The 16150-nt window shown below is 49.1% G+C and overlaps 1 protein-coding gene across 4 annotated transcripts in view; it reads left to right on the top strand.

Moving 5' to 3' along the window:
* The first annotated feature begins 361 nt into the window (after positions 1-361).
* The window catches only part of PPP2R5D (protein phosphatase 2 regulatory subunit B'delta), a 28014-nt gene continuing 12225 nt past the window's right edge, over positions 362-16150 (top strand). For all 4 annotated transcript variants that reach the window (XM_077999916.1, XM_028847548.2, XM_028847549.2 and 1 more), the window contains exons 1-2: positions 362-477; positions 6001-6078. In XM_077999916.1, coding sequence (XP_077856042.1) covers positions 451-477; positions 6001-6078 — 105 coding nt within the window. In that variant the 5' untranslated portion in view covers positions 362-450. The remainder of the gene's footprint in view (positions 478-6000; positions 6079-16150) is intronic.

Genomic DNA, 16150 nt, shown 5'->3' with positions numbered 1-16150 from the left:
AAAGTGTGAGAGCCCCTTTAGAAGGAAAGAGCAGGGCTCCAAGCGCCGCGAAGAATGGCCGAGGCCGACGCACAGCAGACGCTGGAGTGCAGCAGTCCTAGCCAAGCTTGGGTTTCCCTTATCCCCGCCTCCTTCGCTAAGCTCGACCCACTTTAGGGCGGGACCACCCACTTCAGCCAATTCTGGAAGCCGAACCCTGGCGGTTTGTACTATTTCTTTCCAATAAGAAAAAAAGGAAGCAGCTTGGCTCCAATGACCAATCCGAGGAGGCGGCGCCTGGTTGTCAGGCAGTTTTGTAGGAGTTCGGGCCAATTGGAGGCGCAGGCACCGCTCGACCCGGGCGCTGCGCGCAGGCGGTGGCGAAGAGACGCCGAGCGGGCCGAGTGCGGCCGAGCAAAGCCGGAGCCGGAGCGGGGCCGCAGGAGACGGGCCGGGTCCGGACGGGCCGAGATGCCCTATAAACTGAAAAAGGAGAAGGTGAGCGTGGCCCTTTTTCCCGCACCGCCGCCTTGGAGCCTGCGCGGAGCTCTGGGAGGGGCCGGAGCCAGGCCCGGGACAGCCCCAGACTGACCCTCCCGTCCGGCCCCCGCAGGACTCCTGGGGCCAGCCCTACGCCCCCGCGACTGGCAGCACCCCCAGCTTGTGCCGCAGCTAGGACAGCTCCCCCACCTTGCCCGGAGAGACTCCCCCCACATACACCTCCCTCCCTTCTTCCCTTCTCTTACCCCCGGCCCAGGGTAACCTCCTTCTTCCAGATCTGCCCCATTCCCAGGTCACTGTCCTGCTTTTTCTGTCCCCCCATCACCCCTGGCCCCGATGTCCCATCGGTTTGGGCAGCCCCTCATCTGAAACTGCACGTTCCTCCAGAATTGCCCCCTCCCCCCGCCCTGAGCAGCCCCTTTCCTCTTCCTACCCGCCTGGGACAGCCGCCCCACAGTCCCCTACGGCCCCTTCTCTTTCCATGCCAAGCCCCTGACCTAGAACAGCGCTGCTTTCTCTCTCCTCCACCCAAATCTGGCCTAGGCCCCTCCCTCTAGTTCTTCCTTCACACACAAACTTGTAAGCAGGACTGAGCCCTTCTGTTGATGGAACCTTACAACGACGGTGCTGTAAGGGACCTCTGAGCGCATGCAGTGCAATCCCTAATAGTACAGATGAGGAGACTGAGGCCCCGACAGGGCAAGGGACTTGTCCAAGGTCACACAGACTTCTGGAGGCCCAGCTGCAATATCAGGTCTCCTGACTTAAAGGCCTCTTTTGTATCAAAGCCCTCCTAACTGGCTCCCAGGTGCATCCTAAACCAGTCACCTTTCCAAATCTGAGAAGGCTCCACATCCTTATTCCTAATCCTAGGATAACCTTTGCATTTTTCCTTTTTTTTTTTTTTTTTCTTTTTGCACCGGTGCTGAATTTCTGCCTTTCCTGAGCTACACCGTCTTCAAATTGGGAATTCGCGCTCACTGTCAGATTATTGTTTCTTCTTAGCCTGCAGGCCAGCCACCCCTGAACACCTATGTCTTTGTCATGATGTCCTGACACAGGCCATTTCTTTCTTTCTTTCTTTCTTTTTTTTTGAGATGGAATTTCGCTGTTGTTGCCCAGGCTGGAGTGCAATGGTGCGCTCTCGGCTCACCACAACCTCTGCCTCCCAGCTTCAAGGGATTCTCCTGCCTCAGCCTCCCAAGTAGCTGGAATTACAGGCATGCACCACCACACCCAGCTAATTTTGTATTTTTAGTAGAGATGGGGCTTCTCCATGTTGGTCAGGCTGGTCTTGAACTCCTGACCTCAGGGGATCTGCCCGCCTCGGCCTGCCAAAGTGCTGGGATTACAGGTGTGAACCCACAGGCCAGTTCTTAAATGTTGCTTTCTTTCACCTTCTTCTTCTACCTTGGTACCGCCTTCCTCTGTTCCTCATCCGTGCCTTTTTCTACCCTCTGTTTCCTGCTGTTGCTGAGGTCTGACTCAGAGGTGTGGTTCCTTTGAGGTACAGACTCACACAAAGGATGCTAGGATACCAGTTCCAGCCTCCCCCAGCTTCTCTTCTCCTGGGGCTGGCCCTTTTTGGTGGGGGCTGGCTCTGGCCTGGTGTTCTGGCCACCTGCTTGATGACCCCAGAGGTATATTGCTTTCATTTGCCCTCTGATTGGCTGGGTTACTGGGCTGCCATCTCTGACCTTTTCAATCATACTTTTTCTCCTGGGGTTGTTCTGTATTTGCCAGGCAGCTCTGATTCTGGGTTGTCCCCTTAACCTTTCAGGGCCTGAGGTTCTACGTACAGGGTTGGTGATGGTGTACCACATGGTGAGCCTTCTGGGGGTAGTGAGCTGGACAGGGTTGTGTGCCCCACCCAGGCCCTGTCCTTGGGGAGTGGGCATGTGGAGGTGGTTTGGGTAGCTCAGTTGTAGACAATGCACACAGAAATCAACCACACCAGGGGCTAAGGGAAATGGAATTCGGGGAAAGCTGGTGAGGTCCCCACCCATTTGTAATTTTTAATCTGTTGGACTAGATACTGTCCCATCCCCAGAAAGCAATAGCCTACTAGTCTGTGAAGAAGACGACAAATTCCCAGTGAGACTTGCTAGGACCATGGGTGTAAGCGTTTGGTTGGGAAAAGGTGTTGGAAGGATTGGGGTGCGTGGAGCCAGGCATAACTCTCACCTCCCTATAAGGTTTTTCTGCTCTTGATTTTCAGCTGCATTTGGCCTTCTTCAATGGTTGGCAGGCTCTGAGGGGGGTTGGCAGGCTCTGAGGGGGGTTGACAGTGTGACTGAGGTTTGCCTGGATGCCTGTGGGTGGAGGATCTTTAATGTTCTTCTGTGACCTGTCTCCTCTCTCCTGGCCATCTTTTACAGTTTCCTCTCTAAAGCGTTTCTGAGCCCTCAGTCAGGAGTGAACTCTCCTTTCTTTTCTGGATTTGCAGAGCACTTAGTAGGCCATTTATGGTCCTTTTGTGTTTGGCCTTGGATGGGAATTAATTGTGGACAAGCCTTTTCTTCCTCCTTGAGATAATAACTAAGTTTCATTTTGTTTGGCAACTCCTTTTCACACAGTAAGTAGGTGCTTAGTGGATAGGTGCTAAGATAATCTCTTGGAGGGATTCGCCTCTCTCCCCTTCCTTCATGTTCTCCTCTGGGACTTACCTCTTTTATTTTCCTGAGTAGGGTGCCCCTGCCCCCTCCGACTTTTTTCTTGTTAATAGTAATAGTAATAACATTGACCAGCACTACAGTTTTCATGTGCCTTAACACTGTGCTGAGGGAAGAGGGTACTAATATTGTCATCATCTAATAGATGAGGAAACTCTCTCTGAGATGAGGCTTAGAGAGTCTAGTTAACTTGTCTATGATTATATAGCTAGTAAGAGTTGGGCCCAAAACACAGGGCTGGGTCCAAACATGTTCGTGTTTTTTTTTTTTTTGAGACGGAGTCTCGCTCTGTTGCCCAGGCTGGAGTGCAGTGGCACGATCTCGGCTCACTGCAAGCTCCACCTCCCGGGTTCACGCCATTCTCCTGCCTCAGCCTCCTGAGTAGCTGGGACTACAGGTACCTGCCACCACGCCCGGCTAATTTTTTTTATTTTTAGTAGAGACAGGGTTTCACCATGTTAGTCAGGCTGGTCTTGAATTCCTCACCTTGTGATCTGCCTGCCTCGGCCTCCCAAAGTGCTGGGATTACAGGCGTGAGCCACCGTGCCCGGCCTTTTTTTTTTTTTTTTTTGAGACAGAGTCTCACTCTGTTGCCCAGGCTGGAGTGCAGTGGCGCAGTCTCGGCTCACTGCAGCCTCCGCCTCCTGGGTTCAAGCAATTCTCTGCCTCAGCCTCCCAAGCAGCTGAGATTACAGGCACCTGCCACCATGCCTGGCTAATTTTTTTTGTATTTTTAGTAGAGACGGGGTTTTGCCATCTTGGCCAGGGTGGTCTTGAACTCCTGACCTCGTGATCCACCCACCTCGGCCTGTCAAAGTGCTGGGATTACAGGCGTGAGCCACTGTGCCCGGCCCAAACATGTTCTTTTAACCTCTGTTCTACACAGCACTTGATGGCTGAGCTGGGCTGAAGTATGTGTGCTGCACCTGTTCTGCAGGAGCCAGGGAGCAAGGGTGGTGGGCCTGGTTTCTCCACGCCCACTCACACCCACACACTAAGGCAGCTGGATCTCTCTTAGGCGCATTCTTTGAAAGATATGTCTGAGGCATCATGCTGAGTGCTGTAGGGTGGGTGGAGGGGTACACAAAAGAATAAGCAGCTTATGATCTAATAGAGAGATCAGAGATGTATGAAGATGGGTCAGCTTTGTCCAAGGGGTTCATGTCTGGGGTGTGTGCAGACACCTCAATGTTGTGTCCTGCCTGCACCCTGCCCCCAGCCTATTTCTCTCCACCCCATGCTCTCAGCCACTGTCAAGGGTCAGTGTGGCCAGCAGGGTTAGTATACAGCAGGAGCGTGCTCAGCCCAGAGAAGGAACCCCTTCCCCCCACTGCATCGAGCTGCTCTACACCACACCTTTCTTCCTCCCCACCTCCAAGAAGCCTTCCCCCTACTCCAGCCCACACAGAGCTCTCTTCTCCCTGAAATCCTTTTGCCCCCATAGTCACAATAACTTGATTTAACACTTCTCACTGAAGGGGCTTGGCTGCTATTGAATTGCACAATCTCAGAGCTGGAAGTAATTTCCAAGATCCTCCAGTCCTCATTAAAGGCTTGAATTTCTTTTGCAACATGCCTTACAGGAGGTCACCCAGCCCCTGCTTGAATGTTCTCAGGGGTTAGGGAGCTTTTGGCTTCACTAGGTGGCCAGTTTTAGTGCCATTGCTCCATGATAAAATTCTTGTTTGGAGCTTCAGCCCGACTTGCAACTTCAGCCCTTTGCTCTCATGCCTCTGGTCCATATGGACAAGTTGCATCCAAGGCAGCCCTTCATTTGTTTAAGATCCATCTTGCTTCTCCATCCCTCATGACTCCTCCCTTCCATTGTTAACTATCCCAGTTCCTGCAGCTGTTGGTCTTGGGACATGCCTTTGAATCCACTCCCAGTATGGGTTGCATTTCCCTCTAAGAAAAACTAGGATTTGTCATGGCCCCTCCCAAGCCTGATGCTCATGACTGAACCAGATCCTCCAGGATAGCCCTGTCAGTGCCAAGCAGTTTGCACAGGTCTGTTAACAGGATGGAAGGTCACGTGAGCTGCACATGGATGATTTGTGTTGAGCTTGCAGCCAGACCTAAATCCCCAAGTCTTTTTCACATTTTCCCCATCCTGTCCCTGTGCAGTTGCTTTTTTTGGCTCGAAGCATAGGAAGAGATGCTGGGCAGGCCAGGGCTCTGAGCCAGCTGCCAGGTTCCCAAAGGAGACTTCAGACTAGTGCTCACTCTTTGTAACAGTTCAGGTTTTACCCCCATCCCTGTCTCAGTGCTTGTCAACTGAGGTGCTCTTGGCATTTTGGGTGGGACAGTTCTGTACCTGTTAGCATTCCTGGACCTTACTGATTAAATGCCGAGTAGCACCCTGTTGTCTGTGCGCTATCTGTGACATCCAAAAATTGCCTCCCAGTCTTTCCAGGTAGCTGTGAGGGGAGAGTGGTGACTCCCTGCACTCCAGCATGAAAGCCTCCGGCACCCCTTTGACCATGTTAGCCAGAAGCCAGTGAGCAACTGTTCCCTGATGCTTTTTCCTTAAGGCTCCTCACTCTGGTTCTGACCTGAACAAAGGCCCTCCCAGACCCAACCTCTGCACCAGCCTAATGAGGTGAAAGATGAAGGAGCACTCTCATGCTGAATTAGTGTGTGTTTGGAGTAACTTCCTAACCAGATTTTAAACTCTTGGAGGGGCTGAATCTCCTTCTGTGTAGATCCCTCCACCTACCCCAGCTTGGCACAAGGTAGGTTCTAATTGAACCTGGACAGAGGATATTTGCAACAAAGATCTAAGGGAGCCAGATAAGACCTCTCCCTTTCCCTGGCATCTGCTAACTCTACCTTCATCTTCTCCTTTCAGGAGCCCCCCAAGGTTGCCAAGTGCACAGCCAAGCCTACCAGCTCGGGCAAGGATGGTGGAGGCGAGAACACTGAGGAGGTAATGAATGTAGGCGTAGCCTTAGATATGATGTAGGTGCCACCCGCAACTCCATGATGGCTAGTGGGGTAGGGGATCCCAGGGGGTGAGGTGGAAGGGAAGGCTTCCATATCCTGGGAGGAACCTGGACAGCCCATCCAGACTTCGCTCAGGCAGGATTTCCCTTTGGTTGGTATAGACCAAATACATTCTCTAGTTCTTCAGACTCCCCAGAGATTCCTATGAAAGTTGTTTCTCTGCTTACCAACTTGGAATGTTGAGAATTCCTTTTTCTTGGGGCAAAAAGCTGGAGGTTCTGGAATCCTGGGCAGAAGGGGAAAAGTCCACAGACACTTGATGGGGTAACAAGTGACTTCAGCATGACTCTGGGTGGGGCAGGAGATTGGGAGGGGCTGGTGTCCCTGAGTTGGGCCCAGCTGGGCCCACTGCCCTTGGTCACAATTGAATGTGAGCATGACTAAAAGACAGTCCTGAGCAGAGGTCAGCGCAGCTTAGCAATCTCGGGCTATAAAGCAATAAACAGCAAGACGAGAGAGCACCAGAAGAGAGAGAGACTTAAGGAAGTATACAGTATATCCATGAAAGTTTGCGAGCGTGCACAATGGGATGCTTTGGATGGTGAATGAGCTTGTGAACATATACAGCGAGCATCCACCACATCCTACCTGGAAACTGGTGATCGATGCTTTCTCTGCTTTCTCCCTCCTGCTCTAAACTGTTCAGAGGGATGGAGGAGAACTGGAAACACAGCTCTCTAGTTATGGACAGGTCTTACGGTTTTTTGGGAGAAGAGATTGATGAGCATATGTTTGGGGTTAACTATGCGTTTAGATGTTTCTCAGTACTTCTGCTGATAGGTCACCTCTAGAGAGGCACAAGCAGTTTTCACACCTCATTTTAGGCCTCATTTAAGTAATCAGAAGCAGAGTAGGTTTTCCCCATTTTATAGACATGGAAGTTGAGGACCACAGAAGAGTAATTATTCTTTCTTCTGCACTTATGTAGTATTCTACTTTTTTTTTTTTTTTTTGAGATGGAGTCTCTCTCTTGTTGCCCAGGCTGGAGTGCAATGGTACGATCTCGGCTCGTTGCAACCTCCACCTCCCAGGTTCAAGCAATTCTCCTGCCTCAGCCTCCTGAGTAGCTGGGATTACAGTCATGTGCCACAATGCCTGGCTAATTTTTTATATTTTTGGTAGAGACGGGGTTTCACCATGTTGGCCAGGCTGGTCTTGAACTCCTGACCTCAGGTGATCCACCTGCCTCAGCCTCCCAAAGTACTGGGATTACAGGTGTGAGCCATTGTGCCCAGCCCTTATGCAGTATTCTTTTTTTTTTTTTTTTTTTTTTTTGAGACGGAGTCTCGCTCTGCCGTTCAGGCTGGAGTGCAGTGGCCGGATCTCAGCTCACTGCAAGCTCCGCCTCCCGGGTTGACGCCATTCTCCTGCCTCAGCCTCCCGAGTAGCTGGGACTACAGGCGCCTGCCACCACGCCCGGCTAGTTTTTTGTATTTTTTAGTAGAGATGGGGTTTCACCGTGTTAGTCAGGATGGTCTCGATCTCCTGACCTCGTGATCCGCCCGTCTTGGCCTCCCAAAGTGCTGGGATTACAGGCTTGAGCCACCGCGCCCGGCCCCTTATGCAGTATTCTAAATGTCTCTTTAATAATCCTTATCACTCAGCTCTGTGACCATTTGTTCCCATCTGTGTCTCTCAAACTGTGAACTCCAAGGGAAGGAGCTATGTTATTCTGCATTGCTTCTTTCCTATCTCTGTGTACTTGTGCAATTGGTTCATAGTAAATGCTTCTGGGAAGACACATTCTGGGCTCAATATCCCTTTCAGGAATGATGACATTTGTGGGACCCACAGGGAAGGTGGTTGGAAGCTGGTAACTTGACATTGAGAGCAGCAAGAAACAGGATTTTCTAAGTCATGAAAATCCTGGGAGAAGAAGGACAATTTAATGGGGAGTTCCCACCTTTTGCCTAACTAGCTCCTACTTCTTTAGTTCTTAGATGGGATGTTGTTTCCTTAAAGCAGCCTTTTTTGACCACCCAACCCTATCCCTTGCGAGCTCTCCTGTTAGTTACTCTTTTGGCCCTCAGTGCCTGGTAGCGCCGGTAGCACCTAAACACGACTGTAATGAAGTAATTCCTTGTGAATTCATTGTTTTATCAGCTGTCTCTTGTGTTAGCTAGCACAGGAGCTCCATGAGGCTCTCATTCACCCTGAAGGGCCTGACACAGCAGAAGCACCTAGCATTTGAATGCATTAGTGAGTGAATGAGTGAACGAGTGAATGAACAGATGCACCAATTTCAAATTAGAGCTGGAAAGGACCTTAGGGTCTGACATTATCAGTTCATAGATGGGAAAATGAAGCCTGAACAGGTTAAGGAGTATGCTGAGATCAGCTGCTATGATTTATTCACTGCCTTTTAAACAAATATGCCCAAGACAATGGGTCTATTTCAAGCAATCTGGGAAAGGAGGGTGTTGAGTTCACCTTGGGCTGTTTGATGAAACGCTGCTCAGGGTTCACAGATATGAGATGGCAGCAAGAATTATCCATGATTTTCTAGACATGTACTCATGTCTGGGATGGCAGGGGTATGCTGGAAAAGTTCGAGCTAGGATGTGAGGCTGTGGTCTTCAAAAGCTGTTTGGCACAGTCTTTCCCTTGCCCTTTTCTTGTCTGAAAGTTTGGGTTCTTCTAGCTAGTTTTGCTCTGTCAGGCATTTGCCAGAGCCTTTCTAATTGATCTAATAGTTATAGCAGTTAATGTGTATTTTATAGAGCAGTTACTTTGTGTTAGTTTCCTAGGGCAGCCATAATAAACTACTACAAATAAGCCAGGCACACTGGCTCACACCTGTAATCCTAATGCTTTGGGAAGCTGAGGTGGGAGAATTGCTTGAGGGCAGCAGTTTGACACCAGCCTAGGCAACATACAGAGACCTTGTCTCTACAAAAAAATAAAAAATAAAAAATTAGCCGGGTATGGGGGTATGTGCACTTGTACTTCCAGCCACACAGGAGGCTGAGGTGGAGGATCGCTTGAGTCCAGGAGTTCAAGGCTGCAGTGGGCAATGATCGTAGCACCCTGCACTCCAGCCTGGGTGACAGAATGAGACCCTGTCTCAAGAAAACAAAACAAAACAAAACAAATTACTACAAATTGGGTGGCTTAAAACAATAGAAATAGGCCAGGTCCAATGGCTCACACCTGTAATCCCAGCACTTTGGGAGGCTGAGGCGGGTGGATCACCTGAGGTCAGGAGTTCGAGAGCAGCCTGGCCAACATGGTAAAACCCTGTCTCTACTAAAAATACAAAAATTGGACTGGGCATGGTGGCTCATGCCTGTCATCCCAGCACTTTAGGAGGTTGAGGCGGGTGGATCACCTGAGGTCAGGAGTTCGAGACCAGCCTGACCAACATAGTAATCTCAGCTACTCAGGAGGCTGAGGCAGGAGAATCACTTGAACCCAGGAGCCAGAGGATGCAGTAAGCCGATGTCGCACCATTGCACTCCAGAGTGGGCAACAAGAACAAAACTCCGTTTCAAAAAAAAAAAAAAAATTAGCTGAGCGTGATGGTGGCACACCTGTTATCCCAACTACTGGGGAAGCTGAGGCTGGAGAATTGCTTGAACCCAGGAGGCGGAGGCTGCAGTGAATGGAGATCGTGCCATTGCACTCCAGCCTTGGCGACAAGAGTGAAACTCCGTCTCAAAAAACAAACAAACAAAAAAACAGAAATATATTCTCTCTCAGCTCTGGAGGCCAAAAGTTGTAAAATTAGTGTCGGCAGGGCCATGTCCTTCAGAGGTTCTAAGGAAGAATCCGTTCCACATCTCTCTCCTAGATTCCGGTGGCTTTTGACCATCTTTGGCATTCCTTGTAGATGCATCGCTTTAATCTCGCCTCTGTGTTCACACAGCATTCTCCTCCATGTGTCTCTGTCTCTGTCCAAATTTTCCTCTTGTAAGGACACCAGTCATATTGGACTTAGGTTTCACCCCAATCTAGTATGATCTCATTTTAACTTGATGACATCTGCAAAGACCCTGTTTCCAAGTAAGGTCACATTCACAGATTCTAGGTGGACATGAATTTGGTGGGGGAAGGGGGCAAGGGACAGAATACTGTGCAATACTATGTACCAGGCACCGTGCTAAGTACTTTGCATGCATTGTCTCATTTAACCTTCACAATACTCCCCTGAGATCCCTTTATTATTATTATTCCCATTTCATAGATGAAATTGAGGCTTAGAAATATTAACTGGGCACAGTGGCTCATGCCTGTAATCCCAGCACTTTGGGAGGCCGAGGAGGACGGATCACCTGAGGTCAGGAGTTGGAGACTAGCCTGGCCAACATGGTGAAACGCTGTCTCTACTCAAAATACAAAAATTAGCCAGGCGTGGTCCAGCTACTCGGGAGGCTGAGGCAGGAGAATTGCTTGAACCTGGGAGGTGGAGGTTGCAGTGAGCCGAGATTGTGCCACTGCACTCCAGCTTGGGGGAGAGAGCAAGACTCTGTCTCAAAAAAAAAAAAAAAGGAAATGTTAAGTAGCTTTATTCAGCCAGTAAGGCAGTAAGGCAGAGCTGGAATTCAACCTAGGTCTGTGTGACTCTGGAGTCTCTTGTGGTCTTTAATGAAGTGATACTGCTAGCTCTAAGATTCTAGAAATAAATCCTAGAATGGAAAGGAGCCTCGGGATATCAGATCAGACACTGTTGACCTGCCTCTGCAGGTAAGGGTCTTTCCTGATCTGTCCTTGGAGAAAAAAATTCAATGTCCTCATGCCTGTAATCCCAGCACTTTGGGAGGCTGAGGCGGGTGGATCACCTGAGGTTGGGAGTTCGAGACCAGCCTGGCCAACATGGTGAAACCCCATCTCTACTAATAATACAAAAATTAGCCAGGGATGGTGGTGCACACCTGTAATTCCAGCCTGTAATCTCAGCTACTGGGGAGGCTGAGGCATGAGAATCGCTTGAACCCGGGAGATGGAGGTTGCGGTGAGCCAAGATCACGCCATTGCACTCCAGCCTGGGCAACAAGAGCAAAACTCCATCTCAAAAAAATAAAAATAAAAATTTAGTGTCATAGACTCCTGTACGTGCTGAGCCCTGTCCTGAGTCTGGAGTAGGGACAGAGGGAGGAATAAATTTTCCCCCACTTCAGCCTGTCCTCTCTGAGGCCAGAGTTGTTACTCTAAAAACCTTCTTGGTCTTATCAGTCCTCTACTTAAAAACCTGTTTTGGCATCTCACTGCTTACAAGTTAAAATCCAAACTCACTAGCATGGCACCCTCAACCCCTCTGAGCTGGCCCCACTCTTCTTCTAGCGTTAGTCCTGGCTTTGTGTCCCACCGAACTTCCCATATTTTTATTTATTTATTTATTTATTTATTTATTTTGGAGATAGGATCTCACTGTGTTCCCCAGGCTGGAGTACAGTGGTACAGTCATGGCTCACTGCAGCCTCAACCTCTTGGGCTCAAGGGATCTTTTCATCTCAGCCTCCTGAGTAGCTGGGACTGCAGGCACGAGCCACTGTGCTCAGCTAAGTTTTGTATTTTTTGTAGAGATAGGTTCTTACTGTGTTGCCAAGGCTGGTCTTGAATTCCTGGACTGAAACAATCCTCCTGCCTTGGCCTCTGAAAGTGCTGGGATTACAGGTGTGAGCTACTGTGCCCTGCCCAACTTCCTGTCTTCTGATATGACAACCCCTTTATATGACTCAGGATGCTCACAGATGCAGTTCCACTGGTCTGGACTGCTTTATTTCGCCTGTGTCTTTTTTTGCCTATTAAACTCATGTTTATTCTTTCCTTTTTTTTGAGATGGAGTCTCACTCTGTTGCCTAGGCTGGAGTGCAGTGGCGTGATCTCGGCTCACTGCAACCCCCGCCTCCCAGGTTCAAGCGATTCTCCTGCCTCAGCCTCCCAAGTAGCTGGGACTACAGGCATGCGCCACCATGCCCTCCTAAGTTTTCTTTTTTTTTTTTTTTTTTTTTTTAGTAGAGATGAGGTTTCACCATGTTGGCCAGGATAGTCTCGATCACTTGACCTCATGATCCGCCTGCCTCGGCCTCCCAAAGTGCTGGGATTACAGGCACGAGCCACTGTACCTGGCCATTTAAACTCATGTTTATTTTTTAAGAGCCAAAAAAGAAAAAAATAATAAAAACCAAATCAAAAGCCACCTCTTCAGGGATATCTTCCCTAATTCTTCCAGGCAGAGTTTGCAGCTCAGCCCTCTCTGTTCTTGCATTTTCTTTGTTCAGTTAGCTGCATTTGTGTCTGTCCTGCCTAGTGGACTGTGAGCTCTTTGATGGCAAGGGCCATGTTTTAGTCACCTTTAAAATTTTTTTTTATGGTATAGAATTTGCATATAAACGTTTAATCTTTAATGCTTAGCATGATGTTCAGTTAATAATTGAAGGAAGGAAAGAATTAAGCAACACTAGATGGAGCTCTAGACGTCACCACTGGAGAGAAGGCCTCTGTGATTTTTGGGATTTTAAACTAAAATGATCTTCATTTATTAGGCCAGTTAATTCATTATGCAAAAGAAATATAACATTTAATCTTTGCAGTTTTTCTGTTAATTGTATGTTTCATCTTTCTATTAAATACTTTCTATAGTGCTTAAATTATATTTCTATCTCTTTATTTATTTATTTATTTATTTATTTATTTATTTATTTTTGAGACACTCTTGCTTTGTTGCCCAGGCTGGAGTGTCTCGGCTCACTGCAACCTCTGCCTCCTGGGTTCAAGTGATTTTTGTGTCTCAGCCTCCTGAGTAGCTGGGATTACAGGCGCCCACCACCATGCTCGGCTAAATTTTGTATTTTTATTTATTTTATTTTTGTTTATTTATTTTTTGAGACGGAGTTTCACTGTTGTTGCCCAGGCTGGAATGCAATGGCGCGACCTCAGCTCACTGCAACCTCCGCCTCCTGGGTTGAAGTGATTTTCCTTCCTCAGCCTCCTGAGTAGCTGGTATTACAGGCATGCACCACCACGTCTGGCTAATTTTGTATTTTTAGTAGAGATGGGGTTTCTCCATGTTGGTCAGGCTAATCTTGAACTCCTGATCTCAGGTGATCTGCCCGTCTCAGCCTCCCAAAGTGCTGGGATTATAGGTGTGGGCCACCATGCCCGGCCGTTATTATTTTTATTTTTATTTTATTTTTTGAGATGGAGTTCTGCTCTTGTCGCCCAGGCTGGAGTACAGTGGCGCGATCTCGGCTCACTGCAATATCCACCTCCCAGGTTCAAGCAATTCTCCTGCCTCAACCTCCCAAGTAGCTGAGATTACAGGCGCCCACCACCATGCTCGGCTAATTTTTGTACTTTTAGTAGAGACAGGGTTTCACCATGTTGGCTAGGCTGGTCTCCAACTCTTGACCTCCAGTGATCCGCTCGCCTCAGCCTCCCAAACTGCTGGGATTATAAGGGTGAGCCACCATGCCCAGCCAACCTTTGTATTTTTAGTACTGATGGGGTTTCGCCATATTGGCCAGGCTGGTCTTGAACTGGCCTCAAGTGATCTGCTGCCTTGGCCTCCCAAAGTGCTGGGATTACAGACGTGAGCCACCATGCCGGGCCCCTGTCTCTTTATTTATATTTGAATATTTGGGTTTAAATTTTTTTTTTTTTGAGATTTTTTTTTTGGGGGGATTACAGACTTGAGCCACTGTGCCCAGCCTGGGTTTAAATTATTAATGGCAGCTGTGTTCAGAATAGGCTGGACCAGGATAGGTTCGGAGTAGGCACGTTTAGTTGGAATTTTCTGAGTATGAGTGTGGTGTGGAAATTCACAGTGCCACTTGATTGCTGGAGGCCTGAATCTAGGAAGACTTCTTGGAGTATGGATCCTGTTGAGAGTTTGGAAGTGAAAGCAGTAGTACTTCAGGCAGAAGAGATGGCCTCTATGGAGTCGCAGAAGTGAGGGCCAGATATGGTGGCTCACACCTGTAATCCCAGCACTTTGGGAGGCTGAGGTAGGTGGATTGCTTGAGCTCCAGAGTTTGAGACCAGCCTGGGCAACGTGGTGAAACCCAGTCTCTACAAAAACTACAAAAAATAAGGCCAGGCACAGTGGTTCACGCCTGTAATCCCAGCACTTTGGGAGGCTGAGGTAGGCAGATCACTTGAGGTCAGGAGTTCGAGACCAGCCTGGCCAACATGGTGAAACCCTGTCTCTACTGAAAATACAAAAATTAGCCAGGCATGGTGGTGCACGCCTGTAATTCCAGCTACTCAGGAGGCCCAGGCAGGTGAATTGTTTGAGCCTGGGAGGCGGAGGTTGCAGTGAGCCGAGATCGCACCACTGCATTCCAGCCTGGGTGACAGAGCGAGACCCTTTCTCAAAATAAAATAAAATAAAATAAAATAAAATAAAATAAAATAAAATAAAATAAAATAAAAGAGTCCCACAAGTGAAACTGGGCAGGACAAAGTAGCGAGTGGAGGATAGATTGGCCAAGTTGCCTTTGGTCAGTGTCCACCCCTGCTTTGATGGCTGCAGAAGCTTCTCAGGAGACTCACTTGCCCTCTACCTCCAACCCAGGTGAACGGAGAAGTTAGAGGCTGGAGCTTCTAGGAGAAATGGTTGAATGCCCATGAGTAGGTGACATATCGCCCACCTCCCTCTGACATGCATGTTTCCCAGTGAAGGGTGAATAGACAGCGGTTACCTCATCGGGGCTTGGCAGCCAGGGGCTTTGCTGGCAGGAGCAGCTGTCTCTCAGATGCTTCTTGTGTCTGGATCTTGGGAGCCAATGGTCCTCATAAACCAGGGCAGCTCAGTGGGGTAGGGGGCAGGGCAGAGTAAGCCCATTCAGCTGCTCTCCAGCTGCTCTCCAGCCACTCCAGCCACTCCAGCCTTCAATAATGCAATACTAGTATAGAAAAGACCTTAGATATCAGCTCATTGGGTGGGTTTTGTTTTGTTTGTTTTGTTTTGTTTTGTTTTGTTTCTGAGATGGAGTCTTATTCTGTTGCCCAGGCTGGACTGCAGTGGTGCGATCTCAGCTCACTGCAATCTCTGTCTCCCAGGTTCAAATGATTCTCCCACCTCAGCCTCCTGAGTAGCTGGGATTACAGGCCCCCACCATCATGCCTGGCTAATTTTTTGTATTTTTAGTAGAGATAGGGTTTTGCCATGTTGGCCAGGCTGGTCTCCTGACCTCAGGTGATCTGCCCGCCTCAGCCTCCCAAAGAGCTGGGATTGCAGGCATGAGCCACCATGCCCGGCCATTGGTGGGGCATAAAACCCTCTGTTCTCTCTAACCTTTACCGGAATAATGGTTGGGAAACCACTGATCTAGTCCTGCCACCTCTTTTTTTTTTGAGATGGAGTCTTGCTCTGTCGCCCAGGGTAGAGTGCAGTGGCGTGATCTCGGCTCACTGCAACCTCCGCCTCCCAGGTTCAAATGATTCTCCTGCCTCAGCCTCCTGAATAGCTGGGATTACGGGTGCCTGCTACTGCACCCAGCTAATTTTTGTATTTTTAGTAGAGATGGGGTTTCACCATGTTGGCCAGGCTGGTCTCAAACTCCTGACCTTGTGATCTAGCCACCTTGGCCTCCCAAAGTGCTGGGATTATAGGTGTGAGCCACCGCGTCTGGCCACCTCTTTTTTTTTTTTTTGACATAGGGTCTTGCTCTGAATCCCAGGCTGCAGTGCAGTAGTGTGATTTTGGCTCACTGCATCCTCTGCCTCCCGGGTTCAAGCAATTCTCCCATCTCAGGCTCCTGAGTAGCTGGGGTTACAGGTGTGCACCACCACACCCGGCTAATTGTTTTTTTGCATTTTTAGTAGAGTCAGAGTTTCACCATGTTGGTCAGGCTGGTCTTGAACTCCTGACCTCAAGTGATCCACCTGCCTTGGCCTCCCAAAGTGCTAGGATTACAGACATGAGCCACCGTGCCTGGCTATCTTCTTGTTAGCAGAAAAAATTGAGGCCTTCCTTTTCCCTTTCTGGGAAGAATGCCTCTCTCTAGCTGCCTCCTCAGTGTGAGGTTTGTGGAAGTGCAGGGTGTCTGCAT

Source organism: Macaca mulatta, chromosome 4 (assembly GCF_049350105.2).
Source record: "Macaca mulatta isolate MMU2019108-1 chromosome 4, T2T-MMU8v2.0, whole genome shotgun sequence".
Classification (NCBI taxonomy): domain Eukaryota; kingdom Metazoa; phylum Chordata; class Mammalia; order Primates; family Cercopithecidae; genus Macaca; species Macaca mulatta.
This window is presented reverse-complemented; position numbering and strand designations above follow the sequence as displayed.